General features: G+C 35.4%; 1 protein-coding gene across 3 annotated transcripts in view; it reads left to right on the top strand.

Moving 5' to 3' along the window:
- The window catches only part of LOC111148962 (TBC1 domain family member 19), a 155,927-nt gene that overhangs the window by 35,466 nt on the left and 99,112 nt on the right, over window positions 1–21,349 (top strand). The window contains exons 3-7 of one of the 3 annotated variants that reach the window (XM_022505807.1): window positions 164–209; window positions 3,979–4,054; window positions 15,996–16,070; window positions 17,749–17,812; window positions 19,008–19,054. In XM_022505807.1, coding sequence (XP_022361515.1) covers window positions 164–209; window positions 3,979–4,054; window positions 15,996–16,070; window positions 17,749–17,812; window positions 19,008–19,054 — 308 coding nt within the window. The remainder of the gene's footprint in view (window positions 1–163; window positions 210–3,978; window positions 4,055–15,995; window positions 16,071–17,748; window positions 17,813–19,007; window positions 19,055–21,349) is intronic. The other 2 variants (XM_022505809.1, XM_022505808.1) reach the window with 2 other exon arrangements.

The following is a 21,349-nucleotide window of genomic DNA, read 5'->3' as shown; positions in this document are numbered from 1 at the left end:
GTATAGGAAATAATTCCTTAATAACACACAGCAATTGGCAATTGATAAAGTTCTTCCACAAATGAATATAATGTTAGAGTCTTAGTGAGATAAATTTAATTATGTTGTATGCTTATTTTTAAAACTAATATGTTCATATATTTTATTCTTTTTTAAAAAATAGGTTGGGAGAAGAAACTTCAGAATGCTGTTTATAGTGAACTGAGTGTGTGAGTTTTTCCTACGTATTTTGAGATACTGTTATGTTTAGTTGTATTTACTTTGTAAGTAATGAATATAGTATTGCTATGTACACTCATTATATTGTTATTTTTCATTAGTATTTATATAACATTTCATGTACGTTAATACATTTAAAAATCAAAGTCTTGCCTGAGAATGAATAATTAATAAGTGTTGTTTTTTACACCAATATTTTTATATTAACAATTCATTTATCTAGTATAGTAAGGGAATTAAGCTAATATTTCAGATAACTGAAGCTTATCAATATTCTTTTTATTATTGCCATTTTGGATATTACCCTTTTTCTATCTTTATAAAGCAACCATTCTAAATATAAAATATAATACCCTTTTTTTTTTCCAAAATTGGTGTCATTAGGAAAAATCAATGTTTTTGTTAATGTGGACTTGCACTCAGAGTGTGTTGAGGTGTATATAACTATTTGTTATTATAAAGAATAAAGATCTAGAGTTAGCTTTTATAGTTTATTCAATATCCCATTATTCATCACTTATTCATTGAGCACCTACCATGTGCTAGCACTATGCTAGGCACTGGGAATATAGTATAGAACAAGAAATCAATTCCTACCTTCATGGAGCTTATAGTCTAATGGAGTTCTTATGTCTTTTTCTTTTCTTTTCTTTTTTTTTACTGCTATCAATGTGCTTATGTCTCTAGCATTCTCTATATTCTAACACTTCTGTTTATAATTGCCCCTTCTAATCTGCTGTTAACTAGGAAACAAGATAACCCAGTTTATCAAGATTGTTTTTAAAAATAAAGAGACTCAGATGAAGGCCTGTGGACCTGTGCTTAGACCCACATTTAAAAAACTAGTATTTACTTCTTTGCTTATCACCATTTTCCCAACAGATTTACAAATTCTTAAATAATACTATATTTAAGTGCTATCTGTTAATGGAAGTTGACTGTGACCATACCCCTGGTACTAGTCACCAAGGAATAGATGTTTATCATGATAAGTAAGGTCTTAAATGTACAATATGTATAGAGATGGCACAGGTTACTTAAACTAATATGAACATAGTGATTTATCTCTTTGCCTATTACACAGAAAGCTTGTAACTTTGTCTTTATGTCCAGTATTGGTGGAATAAAAGCATCTGGTTCTGTGTAATTACAAACAGTGAATTCTCATCTGAGGAGATATTACTGGTGATTGCTATTTTTGTCTAATCCATTCCTGAAAATTGTTCTGTGAGTGAACAGTGAGTGCCTTTTTACTTGATGGGAAGGACAATATTTCATTCATTGTCTTATTTTCAGTATCCTAACAATAGACATTAAATAAATATTTTTTAATAAGTTTTTGGGATTTTTGAAGGAGTAAGTAATACCTTTTTTACTCACTTGGGTTCTGCAGAAATTGAGAAATAAGATAAAACATAAAGGCAAATGGGTGATCAAAATTATACTTTTATTACTGGTAAAGACTAGATAAGAGGACATAGCTTAATGCAAAAGCAAAATGAGTCCTTTAACTGAACTCCAGAATTAAATAGACTTACTTTCTAGTTAGATAACATTGGTGAGCATGGTCAGTTTATTATCCCAAAATTTAAAAGTTGGATAAGGCTCTATACCTATTCTGTGGTATAACAAGTAAAGCCCTAGAGAGGGGCCAAGAATGTTACAGTAATGGAGTTCTTTTCACAGGGAAGGACACATCCAGGGTGGAGAAGAAGTGTTTCCACTAACATAAATCAGAAGAATAAAGTGGACTTAGTATATTGTGTTGCATTTTTCATTGGCAGAAATCATTAGATGGACAAGTGAAGAATGCAAAAAGTAGAGTAGAAGAATTCACTAGGTTAAGTAAAAAAAATATGCTCTTACCTAATAAAGGTGTAAACACATGAACTATACAGATGATACATGAAAATTGTTAACTTCATTTTAGAAAACATGACAAAGATTTTTGTCCAATTCTTGTTTAAAAGAGAGAGAAAAAATTTTGTATTCTATTATTTACCTGAAACTGTAATTGTAGGCTAGGTTAGTTCTTCCCACTTCATATTGACTACTTAATTGGAGCTCCTGGGTGGTTCAGTCTGTTAAGTGACTGACTCTTGGTTTTGCCTCAGGTCATGATCTTGGGATCATGGAGTCAAGCTTATTTAATTATTGTTATGTTAATAGTTAATATTTAATAGGTAATTTACATGATTAAATGATATTTATGTAAGCACTGTGCTAAGCACTTTAAATACATTGCTTATGGAATGTTATCTTCACAACAACTCTATGATTGTGGAATTTTTTATTACAACCATTTTACAGAAGAGAAAACTGAGGTTCAGTATTTTTTTCATTTGTGAATGGGGAAAGATGATTTATTTAGGTACATGGAGTATAGATTTTAGTGGAAAAAACAATTAGCTAGAAATAGTTAGTGAAACTGTTTTAGAGATTGGATTGAACAAGTTGCTTTTTCTATTCCAGATGTGTTTCCTTTGGACGTTTGAGCATTTTACTCTTAAGTCCTGGGATAAGTATAATTAAGCTTGGTATATCATAAACACTTTATGTGTTGGTGTCCCACTTTGGATGAGACATTTCTCGAAAATTCAGTGTATGGTTCTTGAGTATTGGAACATGGTTGCTTTGCTGTAGGTACAAGTGTTAAGACTAATTTCGATAGGAGTTATTTGTTCCTATGAAAGAGACTGGAATCTCTAAGTAACTGTTGAACTGTTATGTTTTCCCATTGTGCTTTCTGTAATTTCATGTCACTCTGTGTCTCAATCATTATATTCCAACCATTCTGGCTTTTTCTGATTTTTAAACATTCTAAATGTTCCTAACTCAGGGTCTTGCCTGAAATGTTCTTGCTTGGAATGATCTTCCCCTAGATCTTTGTATGGTTGGCTCCTTCTCACTTATGTCTTAGTTCAAGTATTAGCTCCCGTAGACACCTTCCCTTCCAAATCACTTCTATCTCATTACCCCACTCTCATTTCCTCATGGCATGTATTACTATCTGATATTGTTATATTAATTTGTTTCTTTTTATAATTATTGACTGTCTTTCTTCACTAGAATGTTGGGTATATGAGAACAGGGGATATTGTCTCGATTGCCACTGTATACTTAGTACCTAGAATGGCTCAAATATTTGTTGAATAAATGTTTTCTTAATAAAAACAATATATTTTGAATATGAATATAAAGTTACATAGAAAACAATCCATAAGACATTAACATTTTAAAATTTTATTAAATTCATGGATTATATATTAGAACATGGCTCTTTTGAAAGATAGTATTTATATTATCATTTCAACTATGTAAAGAATATATAATCATATTGAAAAGGAAATTGGGAGAAATGAAAACAGTTGATATGTTAGTAAGTTCATGGATTTTTTTTCAGCCTTAAAAAATTCCTCTAAATGTTACAATATTTTTATGCTAAAAGTAACAGCTCTGACAATTTTTACATGAGCATTTACAAAGCTCAGTGATTTTAAAATTACCTCAAATTGTGAATTCAGATTATTGTGCAATTCAACTTTTAACAAGTGATTAAATTTCTAATCTAAAACTACAATACTAGTAGGATAAGAACGCTTTATTATGTTGTTGTGCCTTCTATAAACACACAATATTGCTAACAGATATTCTAGTTCACTTATGACATGGACCACAGAGGTAAGTAATTTCTAACAAAGAAAATTAATTAGTTATCAAGATAATGCACAATATTTAGCTGCCTCTTTTTGTCCATAGGTTTCCTTTACCTAGTCACCCTGCTGCACCTCCTGAACATCTGAAAGAACCTTTGGTTTACATGAGGAAAGCTCAGGTTGGCTATCGTTCATTTCAATTTTATTTTCCATGCCAAGTTATATAATACAGAATGGAAGATCCTTATGGACATGAGGAGTATATATTATTCATTGTAGAGTAGCCTGGGTAGGACCCACTCCGGCAATCTGAATAGTATTTACATGTTCTTCCTTTTTACTTTCAGTAACCAAGAAGCACACGTACATAACTACAGTTATCCTGAAAATGTTGAGTAGAAGGAGAAAAAATAATGTTCCATACTGGCCTAAAATTGTAAATGTGATAAAAGTATTATGTGACCATTTATTTCTCATGCTCTGTGATAGTAAAAGAATGAGATGGGAATGAACTGATTCACTCTTCCTTTGAAATATTGGCTTTTGAAGCCGGTGATACTGATACTGTATTTGAAATTGGTTTGTTCTCACAGCAGGCTGCTATTTACTAACTGTATTCTGTCATGGAACTCAAATGAACCTGCTGTCTAAAATGGGCTGAAACAACTAAAATTCACTTTAAAAATGAAATGATTTTACACAGAAAACTGTAAAGAACTGTTAAAATAGAAACACGTTCTGTCACATGCCCTTGACCTCTAGACTGTTTTTCACCTCAGCAGGGCCTCGTGCACCTGCCTATGAAGTAGCCTATAAGGTAGCCTCTGAGGTAGCCTCTGTGACCCTTCCTCAAGGCACTGAGTGTGACTCTCTGCCACTGCCAAGGTGTTTAATGGGCACCACAAAGTGGACCTTTCTCGATCATAGTCTCAGAGATTATCTTGAAAAATTTCAGATATATCCCAAAGAACTTCCATGAACCCATCACTCAACCTCAGTTATCGTAGTGGTTCGTTTTGCTCCTGGGAAATAATCTGCTGCTTTGAGTTATCATCATTCAAGCAGTGGATGTGAGGCAGCTCTTTTATTTCTCAACTTTTATTTTCATTTAAAAAGCTCTCAAAATCAGATGGTGAAAGGAAGCAATAACATGAAGATATTTGAGGAAATATGTAATATATTCTTATCTCTGGGTGGTACCTTTGGGTCTAGCAATCAGACAGTATTATTGATAAGTCATAAAGCATAATCATTAAATGATACATGTGTGAAAAGATAGTTTGCTCTTTTGTTATAAAGATATAAACTCAAAAAAGTAAAAAGGTTAGGTATGAATAATTTTTTTGGTGAAATTTGAAAATTTCCAAAGGGTTTGGAGAAAGTATCAGTTTTAGCATATTAAGTGTGAGAAAGAAGTTACTAAAGTTATTTTCCTATCATGATGGAAAAGAAGTGGTAGAGAGGTAAATAATAGGTCCATTCTTCAAGCCCACTGCAGTTGCTGAGAACGTATGGTGGGTAAGTATATGTATTGTGTATATACTACTCCTCTCTTTTCTTTCCAGACTTACCCACTAACTCAGGTTGGTACACCACAGCCCCTGGGCCAGATCTGCCCTGCTGCCCATTTTTGTACAGCTGGCAAGCTAAGACTGTTTTCTTTTACATTTTCAACTGGCTGAAAAGCCCGCAGAATAATAATATCTGTGACCCATGAAAATTATAGGAATTAATAAAATATATTTTATTGGAAAATAGTCTTGTTCATTTATTTACACATTGTCAGTGGGTGCTTTCACACAACAATGTCAGAGTTTAGTAGTTGCATAGATACCTTATGACCTGCAAAGTCTAAAATGTTTGCCACTTGTCTTTTTACAGGAACCTTGTCAATCCCCGTACCACATTTTTCATTCTTTAAGGGCAGGGATTGTGTTTTTTAATTCTCGGCATCCGGTACAGTGCTTAGCCCGTGGAACACGATTTGTTGAAATAATTGATTCTTTAACTGTAGTCACACTACATACGTCCTCTACCAGTTAGTGTCTGCCTATCTTCTTTTACTTGTTCTCGCAGAGTCATCTAGTTCTTAAGCTCCCTGTTGTATTAGGCAGTTCTCTCCTCTTTGCACAAAAGCTCATTAGTCTGAATGGCGTAAGTACCACTCCATCAGTGTGCCCCCTTGCACCTCATCGCCTCTTGCCCCGTTTGACTTCTGTTCTGTCTGCCTTTCCAGTCCCCAGCCTATGGCTCCTTCTGTCATCTGCTTTCTTCTCCCTAACTGTGGAATTACTTAGGAAAGTCACATGAATTGTGTATTTACCATCAGTTTAGTTCTAAATCCATTTATTTGTCCTTCAGTGGATTCATTTCGCTGCTTGTCAATTAATATTATTCATCATGCCTTACCTGCTTTCCGGTTAGATTTTCCCAGAATTTTTCATGCTGGTGTAGCCCCTAATTCTACTTCTCTCTCATTTTAAATGTTTAAATGCTTTTAATATTTGCCACTTAGTTTATTAAGAACATTCAGGTCATCTCATTCAGATTTCCACAGCTTCCCTCTTCTTTGCTGCCACATCTTTTTTGCCTCTAACCCTCTATAATCAACTATCTACATTTCTTCTGTGAGGTCAAAATCAACATGTCTAAAACTGAATTTATTACGTTCTTCCTAAAATGAGCATCTCTTCCTGACCTTCTATTTCTTTCTTTCTTTTTTTTTTTTTTTTTATTTGACAGACAGAGATCACAAGTAGGCAGAGAAGCAGACAGATAGAGAGAGGTGGAAGCAGGCTCCCTGCAGAGCACAGAGCCCGATGTGGGGCTCGATCCCAGGACACTAGGACCATGACCTGAGCCGAAGGCAGAGGCTTTAACCCACTGAGCCACCCAGGTGCCCCTGACCTTCTATTTCTATTAATTTATCGTTACTATAGTAATTTAGACTTGAAATATCTTTGATCTCTGTTTTCTATATCCAAATAGTCATTAAGTCCTACAAATTATTTCTTCCCATAGTCTTATAGCCTCTTCTTCCTTTTTATCATCAAGACCATTACCATGGTGATCACAGAGATGATGAGGAGGACGAGTGCTAGCTTTGTTTCAAACATTAATTCACATCCTTGTCTTATTCTTACACCTCCTGATTTTCAACTTGTCTCCCTCCCCATCATCATATATACTCTTACAACAATTAATTTTAGGTACAAGCAGGTGAAACCTTATAATGTATCTCACTACCTTCTCCCAACTCTTCAGTGACTACCAATGCCTAACAAGTTCCTACTCCAAAGCTCAACATTTAAGAATTTTACTGTTTGTCCCTAGCTTCCCCTTCCACTTTATTGGTCTCTACTGTCTTATAACTGTTCTGTGTGCCCTTCCAAGTGAATCATTTTGCCTTTTCCTCTTGCATCTTTTAACACTTTCCTCATTTCTTTTTCTTGTCCCAGAAAGCTCTTTCTGCCTGCTTAGCATTATGAAAATCCATCTAATTTGTGAGGGTCAGCTCAGAGGACATTCTTCTCTGTGATAGTTATCATCCCCGTTGAAAAGGACCTCTCCCTCTTTTAGACTCTTGTAGCACACTGTCATTTTACAGTTCTTATCACAAATTGTGTTCTGTTAGAACAATTTCTATGTACATCTTTTTGGCTTTTGTTATAAGCCTCTTGGAAGCAGTAACAATTTAAAAACATTTTTGTATACCCATTACATCTAGCATACTGACCTTTAAGTAGCAAAAACTTGGGAAGTTTATGTCAAATTAATAGTAAAGGTGCTTGTCATCTCTTCTACCAATTATTGTGATATTCATTTAAAAGATCTTTACTGAATGCCTGCTAAAAGACACTCTACTATGTGCTATGAAGATTCAGAAATAAACTAGATATAAGGCACTTGGGTGGCACAGTCGGTTAAGCATCCAAATCTTGGTTTCAGTTCAAGTCATGATCTTAGGGTTGTGAGATTGAGCCCCATGCTGTGCTCCATGCTCAGTGTCAAGTCCGCTTAGGTTTCTCTCTTCGCCTCCCTCTGCCCTTCCCCTCAGCTCGCTCTCCGTCTCTCCCTCTTTATCTCAAATGAATAAGTAAATCTTAAAAGAAAGAAAGAAATTAGATAAAGATTCCGCCTATGGGTAACTCATGGTTTTATCATTGAAAGAAGACGTGGGCATAAATAGTTGGAGCGTAAGGTAGAAAGTACTATGTGCTATGGGGGAGCTGGCTAAAACATTCTGTAGGAGCACTAGGGAGGACCTGGGCATAGGTGATTCCTTATTAAGTTGTTCTTTGCTCTTTACAATCAAAAAGAACTTTTAAAAAAATCAGTATTTCCTTCTACTTTTATTCATTAAACAAGTCAGCAGAAAATATATTGGAACTGGAGCCTGGAAAAATTTGATTTTTTTTTTTTTTCTATTAAAGTTTCATGAGTTATTTGAACTTTACTCTGCTCTTGTGTCTTCAGAGTTGGATGTAAATCAACTTTCTACAGGTTTTGGCAAGCTAGATTGGTGTTCAGTTTTCTGGGTTGATGAGGGAAAGAGGTTTCTTATAGTGCATCAGCATTTCCCAGAGGGTTTTCTGCTGAATACTAGCCCTGAGAGATGCTCCACAAAAAAGGGTTCGATGGACAAATGAGTTTGGAAATTGAGGCCCATACCGCCTTCCTCTTGGTGAACACAGTTTAATTAATTAATTAATTGATTGATTAAAAATTCATGGTTTTTATTTGTATTTATTTTTTATTGAAGTATAATTGACACACAATGTTACATTAGTTTCAGGTGTTGAGCATAGTTTCGGGTGTATCCCATAGTGATTTGATGACTCTATGCACATCACGATGCTCACCAGAAGCGTAGCTGCCATCTGTCATCATACACTGCTGTTGCGGTACCATTGACTATATTCCCTGTGCTATTCCTTTCACTCCTAGAATCACAACTTACTTTATGATTTTTTAATAGACTTGATTTTTTATAAGAGTTTTAGATTTACAGAATTAAGAAGATATTATAGAGTTCCGATAGATTCCACACCTAGTCTCCCCTATTAGCTAATGGTCATACTTTATTTGTATTTCCTTAGTTTTAACCTTCCTTTTTCTGTTCCAGGATACCATATTACATTTGTTTGTCATGTCTTTGTTATGTCTCCTTAGGCTCTTGTTGGCTGTGACAGTTTCTCAGACTTTCCTTGTTTTTGATGACCTTGACAGTTTTGAGAAGTACTGGTCAGGTATTTTGTAGAATATCCCCCTATTGGAATTTGTCTGATGTTTTTCTCATGATTAGACTGCAGGGGGAGGTTTTTGGAGGAGGACCACAGATAGAAAGTGCCCTTTATGTTCCTCATATCACATCAGGGTATATACTGTCGACATGGTTGGCACTGTTGTTGCTGACCTGGCTCTACTGCCTTGGGTAGTATTTGTGAGGCTGCCCCACTGCAAAGTCACTTTTCGGTCCCCATCCCCTTGTATACTGTACTCTTTGGAGGAAGTCACTATTTATGGTTCACATGTAAGGTGAGACATTTATGTTCCATCTCCATGAGGTGGGAGTCTGTGCAGAAATTATTTGGTGTTTCTGCATGGAAGAGTCGCCTCCCTCCCCCCCATTTATTTATTATATAACTGTGGGCTCATGGATGTTTATTTTATACTTTGGGTTTTAGTTCAATACTCCTTAATTTTGTTGCATACAATTTATTTTGGCATGTTAAGGGCTCTGAGATGTTCTGCAATAAAGAAGCTGTTTAATTTTATTTAATTCAGTGTTGTTCAGACTGATGTGACTGTGAAACCCTATTTCCATGTAAAATAATGTGAGAACTACTTTGCTACACCTTTTAGAAAAGCAGTATTTGAAGAAACTGATATTCAGTGTATGATTAAGTATAATTACCCTTATACTTAATTCTCAATATCCTTAAGTACTATTTTCTTGTGAAATAGTACTAGTGAGCACATAGCGCTCTAATTATGTGCCACGTACCATTCTAGTGCTTTACAATTATTTACTCATTTAACGTTCGTGACAAGGCTGCGAGATGTGTTACTCTTAGGATCTTATATCGGTCCAGTTTCACAAAACTAATAGATGGAAGAGTTGGAATTTCAACCTGGACAGTCTGGCTTTAGAATCTGTACTACCTGATGATATTCAGCCTGTTTCTTTATCCACTCCAGAAATGCTCAGACAAATTCAAAATATGCTATGTGGTTGAATTTGTGCAGTTCTCTGTCAATCCAGTAACCTAAATAAAAATGAAAAGTTTTATATGACTTCAATTCTCATCCTTTTCCTAATTGATCTTTCTACCTTCTGTTTTGTTACTCCATTTCTTAAAACTTTCCAGACTTTTAGGGGGTTTCTGGATGGCTCAGTGGGTTAAGGGTCCAACTCTTGTTTTGGCTCCAGTGCTGATCTCATGGTCTGATATCAAGCCCTGCATAGGGCTCCACACTCGGCAGGGAATCTGCTTGAGATTCTCTCCTCCCACCCCACCTTCTGCTGCTCACCCTGCTCAAGCTCAAGTGCAAGCATGCTTTCTGTCTTAAATAAATAAATAAAATCTTTTTTAAAAACCCCAAACTTCCCAGACTTTTAGGACACAACTGCAACTTCTTATTTTTCCTTATAAAAACTATAAATTATCTTGCTCCTCTTTACTACTCAAGTCTTATCTCTTGTGTCCTCACATTGTTCCTCCCCCTCCTTACTCCCCTGCATACTTCCACCACATCTACCTCTATCTAATCATACTTGACTTCCTTCAGTAGTTCCAGCAGGAGAACCGCTGCTCATGCTGTTGCTTCTACCTGAAACTGCCTCCTCACAAATCTCACACATTCTGGCTAACTTCTGCACATTCTCAGGTGTCAGGTTACATGATGGTTTCTGTAGGAAGGCTTTCTGACCCTGAGATCTCAGATTCTCAGGTACTTTTTCTTTACTATCTTCTAGATTCTGCCATCTCTGTGAAGCAGGATCAGTGTCTCCTTTCAGAACTGTATCTTCAGCTTCTGGCACAGTGCCTACCTCTTGGCAGATGCTCACCCTTTTTCCTGGTAATTCCATTTCTAGAACCTTATCTAAAGGGAAGAATCGGGGAAATGCAGAAATTTATGTTCATGATAATATTTAAAAATTTAAAAGAGGGGTGCCTGGGTGGCTCAGTGGGTTAAAGCCTCTGCCTTCAGCTCAGGTCAGGATCTCAGGGTCCTGGGATCGAGCCCGCATCGGGCTCTCTGCTCAGCGGGGAGCCTGCTTCCCCCTCTCTCTCTGCCTGCCTCTCTGCCTACTTGTGATCTCTGTCTGTCAAATAAATAAATTAAAAATTTAAAAAAAAATTTTTTTAAAAAAGAATCTAAATGAGTAACAGTAATGCTTGCATATATATAGCATGGTATCTCCAAAAGACAATGTTATATGGCCCTTAAAAATGTTACTTTTGGGGTACCTGGGTGGCTCAGTGGGTTAAAGCCTCTGCCTTCAGCTCAGGTCATGATCCCGGGGTCCTGGAATCAAGTCCCGCATCAGGCTTTCTGCTCAGTGGGGAGCCTGCTTCCTCCTCTCTCTCTGCCTACCTCTCTGCCTACTTGTGATCTCTGTCTGTCAAATAAAAAAAAAAATGTTACTTTTGAAAGAATATAATGAAATAGGAAAATGTATATAATATAATTTTAAATGGAAAAAGCAAAATATAAGACAATTTAATTCCACTCTAATTAAATATGTATACACAGGTGTATATCTCAGCTGTACACACACATGCATAGAACAAATGAAAGAAGAGAACAAAATATTAACAATGGTTTATTTTGGCTGATACAAACTTATGGATACTTATTTATTATTCTATTCTTTACATATTATTCTTTTTTCCAAATTATCTTGAATAAATGTATTACTTTTATAGTCAGAGAATTACTAAAATCTTTTTCCTTTAGATAGCAGGGTTATAAATATTTTGCTTTATTTTTTTCAGTGTGAAGAAAGTCATTTTTTTATTTTATAATTTCAAAATTTTTACACACTAAATTATATGGCTTTTAAAGACTTACTTACTTTCATTGTTTTTTTTTTCCCTTTCATGCAATGCATGCCCTCCATAGTACCCACCACCAAGCTCACCCAGCCCCCACCTCCCTCGCCTCCAAAACCCTCAGTTTGTTTCTCAGATTCCACAGTCTCTCATGGTTTGTCTCCCCCTCCTATTTCCCCCAACTCACTTCTCTTCTCCATCTCCCAGTGTCCTCTGTGTTATTCCTTATGCTCCACAAGTAAGTGAAACCATATAATAATTGACTCTCTCTGCTTGACTTATTTCACTCAGCATAATCTCTTCCAGTCCCATCCATGTTGATACAAAATTTGGGTATTCATCCTTTCTGATGGAGGCATATTACTCCGTTGTATATATGGACCATATCTTCTTTATCCATTCGTCTGTTGAAGGGCATCTTGGTTCTTTCCAGTTTGGTGACTGTGGCCATTGGCTGCTATGAACATTGGGGTACAGATGGCCCTTCTTTTCACTACATCTCTATCTTTGGGGTAAATACCCAGTAGTGCAATTGCAGGGTCATAGGTAAGCTCTATTTTTAATTTCTTAAGGAATCTCTACACTGTTTTCCAAGATGACTGTACCAACTTGCATTCCCACCAACAGTGTAAGAGGGGTCCCCTTTCTCCACATCCTCTCCAACACATGTTGTTTACTATCTTGTTAATTTTGGCAATTCTAACTGGTGTAAGGTTGTATCTCAATGTGGTTTTGAATTGAATCTCCCTGATGGCTAATGATGATGAACATTTTTTCATGTGTCTGTTAGCCATTTGCTTGTCTTCCTTGGAGAAGTGTCTATTCATGCCTTCTGCCCATTTTTTGGCATGATTATCTGTTTTTTGTGTGTTGAGTTTGAGGAGTTCTTTACAGATCTTGGATATCACCCCTTTGCCTGTAGTGTCATTTTCAAATCTCTTCTCCCATTCTGTGGGTTGCTTCTTTGTTTTGTTGACTGTTTCCTTTGCTGTGCAGAAGCTTTTGATCTTGATGAAGTCCCAAAAGTTATAAAAAAGTAGCAAGGCAATAGATAATACCCAATTAGAGTTTTCAATACAATTGTGATTCTTTTGTAATTTTTTTGCATCTATCTCATGGCTTAGAAATTACCTTATTTATAAAACTCTTGAAATCCTTTGACTTAATACCATAGATTGCAATTATTAGGGAAAGTGATTTGAAGGCAACAATAATTTCATTTGGAGAGGATGTGGGTTTGGGTAAAAGGTAATGTCGTCTTATTAAACATTTTAAATGTAAAAGGCCATTCATTTTTCTTTTAAGTAGCATTTTAAAGCTTTATTTCATGTCTTTTGGGTAGAAACCATTATTTTCTTTGCATCTTGCATTAGTGCACTGTCATTTCTCAATAGTTTATTTGCCACTTCCACTTTTTCTATGTGTGCTAAATATATATTAACATTTTAATTTAAATAAATAGCATAGGACTTTTTTTTTAAGCATTTATTTTTGAGACTTTGGGCTTGTTTAGGCACTTCTACAGATAGAACCTGAAAAAAGTTATCTATAACTGGAGTTGAAGTGGACCCAAGTTTATCTCATTCAACCTCTGAAGTTCATGTCCCTTTGCTTGAGTACTTCTGGAAACAGGGAACTCACGATTTCACTAACTTAAACCATTTCAGTTAAGTTTTTCTTTATATAATAGGATAAGTGATATGAATTCAGGAATTGGACTTTTTCATTTTTTTATTCTTTAAAAGATTTTATTTGTTTATTTGAGAGAGAGAGTATGAGAGAGAGAGTGAGCACAAGCAGTGTGGAGGGGCAAAGGGAGAGGGAGAAGCACACTCCCCGATGAGCAGGGAGCCCAATGTGGGACTTGAGCCCAGGACCCTGGGATCATGACCTGGGCTGAAGGCAGACACTTTACCGACTGAGCCACCAAGGCGCCCCAGAGACTAGATTTTTAATCTTTATGCAAATTTTATTTTTATAGCAATGACTGAATTAAAATTCCTTTTTTTTCCCCCAAAATAAGCTTTCTTGTATTTCCTTCCCCCACAGTCTGAAGTGGGAGAAGCAAGTGACAGAAGGCTTATTAGAAGAGATGATATTTAAGCTGAGACTTGAAAGTTGAGTAAGATTTATTCAGATAAATTGAGGATAGGACATTGGGGGTGGAAGAAGGTTATACTGTTATAACTAACAATATATAATTGTTAATTAATTGATCATGAATAAGGTGCTCAAATGTGTTTTATTTAGGTCTCGGATTTAAGAGAAATATTTACAGTAAAAAAAAAAAAAAAGAGAGAGAGAATTGAAAATAAACCAGTAAATGGGATTAGTTTTGTCAGCATTTCATATAATTTATGAAGACTATTCTTTTACTCCTGAAAATCTGTTTCTAAATATTTAGTGAACTAAGGCTTATACGTTTCACACAGCTATATATTTCTCCTACAGATAAATGCTTTTTTGTTCATTCATTGCTTAGGCTATTGTATCAAAATTTTTTAAAAATGCTTGCAACATTACTTAGAGTTAGAAATCGATTCAATCATTGAGCATCTATTATGTGCTAGACAAAGTGTGATTATGTGCATGATAGGTGAAGGAAGGGGTGCTGTGAGAGACTATAAGCAAATGCACCTACTACTATCTGGGGTGAGGGACCAGGAAGAGAAATCTTAATAGAGATGAAGACCTGAGAAGTGAATAAGATTTATTCAGATAATAGGAAAAAATATGTTGGGGATTGGAGTAGAACATGGAGAGTATATTCCAGATAAAGAGGGTAATGTATTTAAATATGTCTGTTAAAGAGGAAGCTGTGAACAATAATAGCTATAGTAAAAGCTATCGATTATTGAATGATTATTATTATCATCATTATTATGTCACTGTTCCAGGCACTTTACATCTTTAAGCTTTATAACAACCACATAAAGGAGCTATTATTATTATTATTCTACTTTTATTGCCTGGATATAACTGTCCATTATAAATGCTGTTATATATAGTTCTCTTCTCTTGATCTAAATTTTGAAGCTTTGGTATTATTTTATTTTGGTTTCAGTGAGCCAGAAGTGGCCTCTAGGCATGTTTTAGTAAAAAGACCAAAAAAAAAAAATTATGACATTTTAGCTTGTTGTTAAAAAGAATAATTTACTAAAACATGGTATACATGGGTAATCAGTTTATGACTGGCTATTAAAAAGAACTTATTATTTCAAGCTTAAAAGAGATATGGGGGCTAGAGAAGAAGGTAATCAATGCTGCAAAAAACCCAATAAGACAAATCCATATTGTAACACATTCTAAAAGATAACTGGCCTGGACTCCTCAATAAAGTCAATATCATGAAAGAGAAAAGAGCAAAGAGACTCTAGATTCAGCTACATGGAAAGTGACATAACAATGAAATGTAATGTAATGCCTGCATTTTTAATGGATTATGGATTTTAAAAACTATAAAAGATATTTTGGGGACAACTGGAATAGTTTGATGGTGGACTAGATATTAGATGGTGTGAAATATTAACACTAGTTTTCTTAGGTGTGATAGCAGTATTGTGGTTATTTTGTAGGAGAAGGTTCTTATTAGAACATGCATAGTGAAGTATTTAGGACTGAAATGTCTTGTTTGGAAAAATCACAATATAATAATTCCTATAAAATTTCATTTTTTACTAGGTTATTAATGGGATTTCTGAGTATCAAACATTTACAAAATGCTTAAAAGTAATTTACCTTTTTATTACCTGCTATTTTTTCTTATAATATGAGTTGTTGATTTTTTTTTTTCTAACCTCATTGCCATCCTTCCCCCTAGAACATAAGTTTTATGAAGACTGGGACCTTCTGTTCATGGCTTAGTTCACAGCACTAAGGGTAGTATCTGGCACGAAGTAGGCAGTAATCAATATTTGTTGAGTGAACTAATGAATGAAGTTAACCAATCTCAACCAACCTCACCATTTCTATATAACTCATAATATCTTTAATTTTTAAAAAATTAGTTTTGGTATTATTAACCAGAAACAATAATAAGTTATTTTTTTTTATATTTCAGGGAAGTTGGGAAAAAAGAATTTTGAAGAGTTTAAATAGCATGTGCACTGAACTGAGTATCCCATTGGCACGAAAGGTAATTTTAACATTTAAGTATTTTATTGTGAATCAAATACTAGGAGTACCATAAAGGTGTAACTGTTAGGCAGTTGTTTTTTTTTTAACCAGTATACCAGTTTATATTGAAACAAAAATCTGTAAAAGGCCACTTACGTGGGTATATTCTATATAGATTTCTATTACATATATTGTAATGCTTTTTGTAATGAACATATCTTGAGAATAAATAAAAATACAATATATAATCTACATATAGATTATTTAAAAATCTGGCTATAAAGGTTATAAGTGTTATAAATGGTCTTTAAGAATTTTACTTACCTTTGGTCTCCTTACTTTTGGCTAATTAGCACAATAACCATATTTTTTGAATCGGAGATGGGGTTGAGGCATACTATCATCTTGTAATAGCCAGTATGGTACCATCTTTCAGTATTAACATAGAGAATGGAATGATGATTTGTCATCTCTCTATTGAACTATTTAGTTCTAATAATAGTATTAAGACTTGTAAAGAAATGAGGACAGGAGGGACACAGTGGATGATGTCCCAGCAGTGCCAATTTTATTCAAGGCTGTGAGGCATTATATAGCTAACAGAAACAATTATAAGGAAGGATCTATTTTCGGTTGATTCTTCATACACACGTAACATCACATGAAACACCTTAAGCTTTTACGAAACCCATTTCCCAAGCGCTGGTAGCGATCTTCTGACGCGAGTAACTTTTGTCTACTTAGCTAATCTTTAACTAGCAATTCACGAGCTTACAATGGTGCAATTTATAATCCGTGCAAGTACAGGGTAATCTTGTAACAGTTAAATGTACAACCCAGTTTTGCCTCTTAATACGTGCAGGCAGTCACGTCAGCGAGTCTTAGGGTCCATAGCTCAGGCTCTTTCTCAAGCGCAACTCAACTGATATTCAGGAGGCACGAGTCAGTGCCTGGATTGATGCCTCGCCTCTAGCTGAGTCCATGGCTGCCTACATGTCACTATGGGTTTTGAGCGGGGAGAGATAAAGAGGAAAAGAAAAGCCACCTGAGGAATGCTCAAGATTCTTTCTGACGGCTCCTGAATAGGAAAACACAAGTTTCTCTTCACTTTATTCTCCCTACCTGCTATTTATTCCTTGTTGTGGGACAGGATATAGTGGATGAACTTTGCGTAATACCCAAGGACAAGTCACTGAAGGCACCAGAAGGATGGTATAAAAAGCAGATAAATTTATATGAAGAACTATAAAGTTCTCCATATAAAGTCAAAGTATATAGTATTGGGCAATATACTGTCTTTCATATAGGAAGATGATGCTACTGACTCGGAGTCACACTGTCTTTGCCAGTCCCCCTTACGATGCCTTTCTGAGTTTGCTAGATGGGGTAAGAGATGGACTATGTGACTGAGGAGCAATATTTCTTTGTGAAATTTACTGTCCAGTAGAGATCATTTACCTTCTTTTTTGGGGGCTCATTAGTGTCACGTTCTACCTGAGCCATTCAGACTAAATATAATAGTTAAATAATAGTAATTTAAGAGTAATTCCAAAAAAGTTCTCCGTATGTAGTAAAATTATTTTTTTCTCACGTTATGGTAGCTTATTCAAACTTTTCGGTAAGTTATTGGTTCTTATTTTTCAGCTGCATTGCTAAACTTCACAAAATGAAACCAATTTTAAAATTACCTTTTTTAGAGGCCAGTTGGAGAACAGAAAGAACTTCTCAATAAATGGAATGAAATGGGAACTGATGAACCAGGTATATGAACAACTTTTTTCAAAATGTGGGAGTAGGAAACAAATTGCGTTCTTAATTCTGGGTCCAAAATAACAATGTTAACAATTCTTTTGGAAAGAGAGCAATTTTCCTTCCCTGCTAATTCCTATCCTCTACTTTTATTGCTTAAACTTCTACTTTGCAATTTAAAAATTCCTAACTTTGACCAATGTTTTGCATTATTTCGAGAGTATTTAAATCAGTTATCCTTTTTTAAAGCAGCATTTGAAAACATCTTTATAGAAAAGTAGATTAAATCTTTCAGTGGATTTCTTAGACTCATAATTAAGGTAAATATTTTTTAGGCTTTAAAGGTAGGTTAAATGGTGAAAAGTTTTGAGACTTCTAAATGTTTTTAAGTATTTTGGTTTATTTTAATGTTAAAGTGGAATCAATGAATTTTATAAACATATGAGTGACAACTACATCTCATTTATTATGATAAACAGATGTATATAATTGTATAGATAGACATGTACATAATCCCTTACCACTCCTTTATTTCCTTATTTTTTTTAAAGATCTTATTTATTTATTTGTCAGAGAGAGGTAGAGAGAGAGGGAGCACAAGCAGGGGGAATGGCAGGCAGAGAGAGAAGCAGGCTCCTTGCTGAGCAAGGAGCCAGGTGTGGAACTCAATCTCAGGACCCTGGGATCATGACCTGAGCCAAAAGCAGACACTTAACCAATTGAGCCACCCAGGCGTCCCACCACCACTCCTTTAAAAATAAGTGTGGGAGACTGGGCAAGAAATAAGTACCCTACTAGAGGAGCAGTGTGTTATATAAGTTCAAAGGGAGGACAGTTCAATACAACTAGAGGAATTCACTAAGAAAGTATTATTTATGTTCTATGTACTTTGAGAATTCTCATATAGAACTTTTATGTTATATTGACATTGTTTTTTCAATTCAGTTATAAATTTATTACAGATTTATGAAGGGGAGTCTCTTAATTTCTTTCAAAATATGTCATCTTAGGCTCTTAAGGGAAGGGACTGCCTTTTCATTTTTGTGTTCCCAAAACTTAAGACAATGAATGACAAATTGTCAATACTCTGCAAGTCTGAATTAATCTAGCTGCATTGTAACATATGAGTCATTAACATTTTTTATTAATAACCATTCATATGTTATATTAATTGAAATTTTGTTCTAATCTATTTTATTAATTCCAGATTTAAGCCTTTTCAGACCTGTTTATGCACCAAAGGATTTTCTGGAGGTAGGTTATATTGGATCAATATAGGTATATTAGTGAGGGTAAAAGAGGAAGAAATGACGATATAAGAATATCTCCAGGCAGAGGAATTGCCATGTATAAAGCCCTAGATTCATTGAAGCAGTGTAGTGACATGATCGGATTTGTGTTTGGAAATAGCTCTTGGAAAATACATTGGAATGTGGAGAGATTAAAGGCAAGAAAATCAATTAGGAAGATTTTGATTAAAAAACAGTAACTATAAATCAGGTAACCTGTTGCCTGGCCTAGACAGATGCTCAATGAATCTTTTCCTTTTTAAGTCCTTTCCTGTTTTAGTAGTCTAGGCAAGACATGAAAAGGATCTGCTGCAAAAGAACAGTGTTGGAAATGGAAAGAGTTCAACAGATTTGCAAGAGATTTTTAGGAGGATTTAGGACCTGATTAGGTTTGGGGAGTATGAGAAAAATAAAAGATAAGGATGATTTAAGTGTCTAGATTGGGTAGCTGGGCAGAAGTACCTTTCCCATGAGAGAGAGAATACAGGAGGAGGAGCAGGTTAGTGAAGATGATGAGCTTAGTTAAATTTGATAGGTACATCGATCATTAAGTGCAACTCTATAGTAGCCAGTTAGAACTAATTAATTATTTTAATTGACCCTTCTTTGACTCTCCTCTTTCTTTTATACCTTACACATAATCTGTCAGCAAATCCTGTTACTTTTACCTTCAAAATGTATTCAGAATCCACCCATTTCTTATCACTATCCCTCCTACTTCCATGGTCCAAGCTCCGGTGTCTTGTCTGGACCACTGCAGTGGCTTCCTAGTGGTCTTCCTGCTCCACCCTTGCCCACCCAGAATCTCTTCTCAATGCAGTTCCCAGAGGAAGCCCTTTAAGTACCATTCCAGATAAATCACTCCTCTCGAGTCCAGCGGCTTCCCGTCTCATTCTACTTAAAAGCCAAAGTCATGACAGTGGTCTAAAACATCCTATTTGATCTGGTACCCCATTACCTCTCTGAGTTCATCTCCTATAATGTTTCTCTGATTTGTTCTACTCCAGCTAGTTTAGCCTCCTTGCTTTCTCCCAGCTTTCCTCCCATCTGAGGGTCTTTGCTCCTTGTTTTCTCTGCCCACAGTGCTTTTTCCTCTGATGTTTGTTTGCATGTTCCCTCAACTCCTTGTCTCTTTGATTTAAATGTCACCTTTTCAGCAAAGTCTTCCCTGTACCTCCTGCTTGGAACTCCCTTTAGCCTTTTCCTACTTTGTTTTTCTTCATAGCATTATCGTTATATAACATTGTCTTTTTCTGCCTTCTCCTATTGCCTCCCTTCTCCTATTAAATGGAAGATCCACAAGGGCAGGAGCTTCTCTTTCTGTTTTGTGCACTGCTGCAACAATTACAGAGTCAGATAATCCAAGAGACTCACAAGACTTCACAAGATTTAACCATAGAAGGTTTTTGTTTCAGCAAGAGAAAGAAAGCACATACAAGTACAAAGAGATCCAAACTTACAGATGAGCTCCTAGGATTCTTCCTCAATTGCACAGGACATGCTTTGTCTTTGGGTTATGAAATGTCAAGATACAAGTGAGATACAATGGCCTTGGGAGTTGAGGCACAAGTTTCCCAAGGGGTCTTTTATAGCCCCACTGGTAAATCAGGTGAAACGAGCTATCTGTACATTTTCAAGAAACAATGTAAGTAAACTGATATGGACTGTATCCAGGGGACATTAAATAGCACAATATACTAACAATATAAATGACTGGTTAGTATATTTCATCCCATCGTGGCCAAGGGTCACTACCGGACATCCAGGTGTCCCTGGAGATAAGCATAGCGCTACCACAAACCAGCTGCTATGGTAGAATAGTGCTTAGCAGTATAGTTACTCAATAAATAGGTGTTGAATGAATGAGTAAAAGAATTAATGAATCTTTCACAATTTATTTTTATTTCTTTTCTGAACTGCTGCCCCTGATACTAGTTTGCCAGCATAAAACATTTGGCATATGGTTGATGCTTGAACAACCCAGGGGTTCTGATCCCCTGCATAGTCGAAAATCCACAGAAAACTTTTGACTCCCCTGAAACTTAAATACTGATAGTCTACTGTTGATTGGAAATTTTACTGATAACATAATAGTCAATGAGCATATACTGTATGTGTTATATATGTTATATACTCTAATTTTGCAATAAAATATGCTAGAGGAAAGAAAATATTAAAATCATAAAGAAAACACATTTATAGTACTGTACTGTAAAAAGTCTGCATTTGAGTGGACCCATGCAGTTCAAACCTATGTTGT

Source organism: Enhydra lutris, unplaced genomic scaffold, assembly GCF_002288905.1.
Source record: "Enhydra lutris kenyoni isolate GAN:26980312 unplaced genomic scaffold, ASM228890v2 scaffoldscaffold21, whole genome shotgun sequence".
In the NCBI taxonomy this organism is placed as follows: Eukaryota; Metazoa; Chordata; class Mammalia; order Carnivora; family Mustelidae; genus Enhydra; species Enhydra lutris.
Note: the sequence above shows the minus strand (reverse complement) of the source record. Positions and strands in the feature narration are given on the sequence as shown.